General features: G+C 47.5%; 1 protein-coding gene across 2 annotated transcripts; it reads right to left on the bottom strand.

Moving 5' to 3' along the window:
• Positions 1 to 1885: 1885 nt before the first annotated feature.
• LOC118781626 (gap junction gamma-1 protein-like) lies at positions 1886 to 3272 on the bottom strand. Of its 2 annotated transcripts, XM_036534644.1 has the most exons (2): positions 2443 to 3272; positions 1886 to 2361 (listed from the first exon to the last, which is right to left on the bottom strand). In XM_036534644.1, exons 1-2 carry the CDS (start codon positions 3270 to 3272, stop codon positions 1929 to 1931), a joined length of 1263 nt encoding a protein of 420 aa, XP_036390537.1. In that variant the 3' UTR covers positions 1886 to 1928. The 2 variants fall into 2 exon arrangements, with proteins under 2 accessions (XP_036390537.1, XP_036390532.1); XM_036534639.1 differs by having other exon boundaries at positions 1886 to 3272.
• Positions 3273 to 5578: the final 2306 nt, after the last annotated feature.

Here is a 5578-nt window from a genome sequence, read left to right as displayed (position 1 = left end):
ATGGACTGCACTGACACTCCCACAACAAATGAACTATCCCTGAGGACAACTTCTTAGTCAGTCTTTTTTTCTTCTTCTGGAAATGAATGAGATCTGTGTTAAACATGGGGCAGTGAGAGAGGCAGTCTGCAGCTGCCAGTCAGCAGGGTGTTTATGACATACAGAGACCATTGACACAAAGCAGAGAGATGGACAACTGCTGAAGGTGTTGGGGCAGTGTCGGGAAGGTGTTGAGGGATAGAGCAGTTATTATTGCATGGTGATCTCAGCTGATCTCAGCCGTCTATGTCTCAAAACTGAATACTGTGAAGTAAAGTCTCAGCATGTCAGTTTGTAGAGGGTTGGGGAAAGCTCCTCATGGGAAACAATTACATGCTGTTGTTTTTTCCATCTCCAGATCTTTGGGAAGACTGTATACCAGGGCACAGCTAAGAGGACAAGGGGTTATTGTCTGAGCAGGACCCGGCAAAAAGCTTAAACCAGAGACAAAATGTTATCTTGATATAGTGCATCATGTCAAACCCCAGGAGAGGTACTTCAGAGTCCATGAGAGCTTAAGTCACTGGAGCTTCAGTTTGTTGTTGCAGTGGGTTAGCATGAGGTGGGGGGGTCTGAACCTGGACACTTTGGAGGCACGCTGATATAGGCCAAGGCCCCAAGCCCGACGCTCTCCTTCAGCTTATGTGATTTAAGGCACTTGAAAAAATACAGCATCAATGTGTCCACCTCTTTTCCACAGCAACAACACAGAGAGCACCTAAACATACAGTAACACTCCACACCCCAGCATGCAACAGGAATTTTTTTTGTTCTCTCCTTTCTATCAGTCACAATATTAACAAGGAAATGTACAATATAAAAATTGAAAAGCATGTCCAGAAAAAATTGAACCTGATATATTCCTCAAAACAAAATAGCCACCTCTTCCATGAAATATTTAAAATACATAAGAGGTTTGATGTTTGTGTTCAGGTAAAGATAACTGGCCTTTCCACTGCAGTCTGGGACTACAACAGCTCCACTGGCTTCCATGAGTCCACGGCAGGTTTCCAAAGTTTACTGAGTATCGCATATTTCCAGAATCTGATGCTTATTACTGATACACTGACTTTGTAATGTATTACCTGTGTGTCTAGAGGGATCAGCTTGTCTGATACTTTAAAATCCTCTGTGTGTTGTTTTACCCTGTTTGTTGTGTGTTGTGTTATGTCTACTGTCAGTTCTCATACTGCTTGTTTTCTGCTGCTCTCCATGGGTCACAAGGTTTTTAGTCAAATCTGGACAGAAATCTACTCAGAACACTAATCACAGGCAGCATGACTCTACGTAAGGAATGAATTCCTCCTTTTCATCTCCTCTCTAAAAAATAAAATTATGTCTTTTAAGAGGAACACAGGCTCCATATCCAAAATGTCCTTTTTGTTTTGTCAGATTACTCATCTGCCTTTGATATAAGAGAAAATGTTATCATAAACTGGTATTTATGAAGCTTGTTTGGATTAGAATTAGCTAAATTTTTCACAATATCCTCACAAGCGTTGCCTCTACTATCAATGTGATGGTGCTAGACATACTCTAGACATACTCTTCACAAATATTCAAGTATTCTGAGTTTATCTAGGTATCTAGGTCCCTTCAGCAGTACCGTGACACTGAGTGAACACTTAAACTGAGTAATCTGGAAACACACTGATGAGGAACTAATGCAGAACTAATATGGAACGACAGAGGTGGATGGACTCTAACTGAATCCATGTGATTCAGAGAGCCAGCCCTGGTTGCCAGTAAAGTTATGAGTAAGTAAGTGTCTGCTGGAGTCAGGTCACAGACCTGCAGTCAGGCAAGAAGAGGCAAGAGGAGGTGAGGGCATCTACGCCAGGACTGGGTGAGGGCAGTGGGCCCTGTGGGAGAGGTGGTGGGCATGGCTATTAGATCCACACAGAAGGCTTGCCCTCCACGGACTTGCTGCTGCTGTTGCTGCTGCTGCCCCCGCTGCACTTGTTGGCCCCGTGCTTGGAGCCGGAGCGGTGCTTGCGGTCATGGTGCGGCTGGCTGATGTTGCTGTGGTTGTTGCTGTTCGGATGCTGGTGGCTATAGGCCTGGATGGCGGCCTCCAGCCGGTCCTGGGCTTGCCGGATCTCCTTCTGCAGGGCGCCACGTGCGTCCGCTGTGGGGAAATTGTCCTCGTTGCTGCCGAACTGCTGCTGCTCCTCCTGGGCGATGTTGGCCCGGTTCTGCTTGCAGGCGATCTTGGCGTTGCTCAGGTCCGTGAACTGGATCTGCTCCGGCTTCACCACAATGTTGTAGCCCGGCGGGGCCGAGGGGGCGCTCCAGGAGAAGGGGTAGCTGCCATACCCCGGCCCGTCCCCGGCCTCGCCCACCGGCACCCCCGGCGCCCTGCCGCCCGCCCCGGGCCCCAGGGAGCCCAGTTGGTAGTCGTCCTCCTCGGGCGGGCAGCGGCGGCTGCGCAGGATGTCGCAGATGGTGCCCACGCCCAGGTGCAGCATCTCCCACACGTTGAGCGCCAGGCAGAGCACTGTCACGCCGTACATGATGCGCAGGAAGATGGTCTTCTCCGTGGGCCGAGACACGAAGCAGTCCACGCTGTGCGGGCAGGGCTTGCCCGAGCACACGAAGACGGGCGGCACGGCGAAGCCATACAGGGCGTACTGGCCCGCCAGGAAGCCCACCTCCAGCAGCGTGCGCGCCAGCAGCTGCAGCACGTAGATGCGCATCAGCCCGTCCTCGCGGATGCGCTGCCGCCCGTCGTGCCGCGCCTTGGGCTTCCCCTGCGGCGTGGCCTCGCTGCGGCTCTCCATCTCGGGCACCTCGTAGATCATGGGGTCCTCCTCCTGGTCGTCCTCCGCCTCCTCGATCCCCCGGTGCTGCCGCCGGCCGAAGAACATCTTGCGCGGCTTCCGCTGGCTCAGGCCGCCGGCGCCGCCCCCGCCCGACTTCCCCTGCTCCATGCGGGTGATCTTGTTGACGGCGTAGCCCAGGTACATGAGCGAGGGCGTGGCCACCAGGATGATCTGGAAGACCCAGAAGCGCACGTGCGAGAGTGGTGCGAAGGAGTCGTAGCAGACGTTCTCGCAGCCCGGCTGGCCCGAGTTGCAGACGAACTTGCTCTGCTCGTCGTAGTAGATGGACTCGCCGCCCACGGCGGTCAGCACGATGCGGAAGACGATCAGCACCGTCAGCCACAGCTTCCCCACAAAGGTGGAGTGGTTGTGGATCTCCTCCAGCAGCCGGGTGAGGAAGCTCCAACTCATGGTGTCACTGGACAGTGGGGAGGTCTGGGTCCCTCACGCAACTGCTTGCAGACACTGTGGAACAAAGACAGGGAGTTCAGAAGGGATGCTAAAGCCCATTAAAACCACAGAACAATTTTATTTCGGATTTCATACCATTTAAATGTGTACATACTTCAAAATTCAATTCAAACTATTCACCTTAATGTGACTTAGATTAGTAGCTCATTAAAATGACACGGATGCTACTTCCTCCAACAAAACACAGTGAAGTCATATCAGACTGAGATTTCTGATATGTAGCTACATTTAGTGAATAATGTACTTGAGGGGTGACTGATTACTATCACCACATTATTGCATAGCAAATGCATCTTCCTAATGATAAAATTTAGCTAATCAAAATAGCAACGATAAAACGTTCACAGATTTTTTACATGTAAATCTCAAAGCTAAATGACTACATACGTTATATACCTTTACCAAAATATACATATCTTAGATTTACAGCTAAGTAGTAATGTCCTCAAACAAAAGTGTACATTAATTTTCTAGTGAATCATAATATTCATTAGTGGGCTTGCCTCTTCCTTTCACTAGACAGCACAGCTATGATTTTGCAGTTACAATTTTAACTGATAAATCAAATAGTCAGCTAAAACCAGGTAAAATAAATGAAGAATCATTTAGCGTATTATGAAGTTGATCAATGTCACTGAAATCACGGTGTCAAATTAATTTGGGGGTAAAAGACTGTAAACGATTAAAAAAACCCACAACACTGTATACACATTAAACATTCCTGTAGCTTCCCACTACAAAAAAGGATTGGAATCAGTAAGTCTATGGAAAGTCTATAAGCTAAAAGGAATATAATTTCCAGGGCTGAAGCCCAAACCTCCCCGGATTTAGCCCATTCTGAGAAGTCTATGAGGGAGACGGCACACTCTGCTCCTCTCTCTTGGAGCGTGCACAACAAATACACCTCTGCAAACGAATCCGCCGTATCCCCCGGTCTCAGCCGCAAGCCAGAAAGGGGGCACTGCTCTGCAGAAAGACACATGCTTCCAATTAAGGGCTGCTGAATGCCAGCAATACATTATGGCAAAGTGGAAAAAACACAGACCACCCCTCCCTACAGGGAGATTCCAGTCAGCAATAACTTACACACAAACACACACGCACACACACAAGCATGCATTCAGCTCAATGCAAGGTGCACTGTTCTTTTCCCTCAAACGTACATTTCTGCCTCTGTTGAACATGCTGTGTGTAATAAACAGAAACATACATGATATTACATTGCATGCATTTAGCAGACACTCTTACCCAGAGCGACAACATACAATATAACATCAGTAAGGAATGGAAAACAACATTGAAGGGTCACAGAAAAGCTAGGGGAATACAAGACATGAACACTACTTTAATCAAAGTAGTTATGCAAAAGAATGGAAAATGTTTATTCTTAAGTGCATTTTTCATAACAGAACTTGTACTTGGAAACCAAAGATTCATCATCATGCACCAAATCTAACCTTCCTACCCTCACATCTGTGTGAGCCGATTTTGAAATATTAACATTGTCTTCATGAAAACAAAACCTCAAAATTATGAAGCACTCAGCTGCCAGAGGCAACATGGGTTTTTATGGTCTGAAATATATAAAAGTAAAAAAAAAAAAACATAACTCCTTGCTTCAGCAAACAACTAACCACAGAATTCCATATTTTCCCATTTGATGCGTCCAGGGGTGCTTGCCAAAATGTAATCTGGACCACATTTAGAGTATAAAAAGACGCTGAAACACACACACACACACAAATGCACAAATACATGGTATACACTGTAAAAGCGAGGTGGTGTGGTAGAGTATGTAGGACAGCTCTCTCCTGGAGCGGCATCGGACAAAGGGGTAGACAGCAGGCCCACAACTGACCCAAGCGCTGGTGGCAAAACCAAGCGCAGGTCAGCTGTGTGGGGGTGAGGGAGGTCACCAATCTTACACACCCCCACAGCCACTTTGACTAGATAAAACGGTCTGCTCGTTACAAGCGATTTCACAGGAATGTGACAGTGATTCGCGTGGCTGAGTGTAGTCTCTCCTCATAGCATTGTTTTATTTGGAAGTAGCTTCACTGGCAACTGCACTGGCAAAAATAACATCACTGCGTAGCTATTCTGCTTTTCTGTATTTCAGTTTCGAAGACACCAAGATATTTAGATGTACAGAGAAAAAACATATAGAGGCATAAATGAACGAGAGAGGGAGACGGTGACAACGGAAAGGAGTGTGAAATGTGATTGGGAGCACAGAGCATAAGGGA

This window comes from Megalops cyprinoides, chromosome 1 (assembly GCF_013368585.1).
Source record: "Megalops cyprinoides isolate fMegCyp1 chromosome 1, fMegCyp1.pri, whole genome shotgun sequence".
NCBI lineage: Eukaryota > Metazoa > Chordata > Actinopteri > Elopiformes > Megalopidae > Megalops > Megalops cyprinoides.
Note: the sequence above shows the minus strand (reverse complement) of the source record. Positions and strands in the feature narration are given on the sequence as shown.

What these genes read in the sequence shown, in the direction of transcription:
- LOC118781626 (XM_036534639.1), bottom strand. Translation starts at nt 3,272, where the DNA reads ATGAGTTGGAGCTTCCTCACCCGGCTGCTGGAGGAGATCCACAACCAC.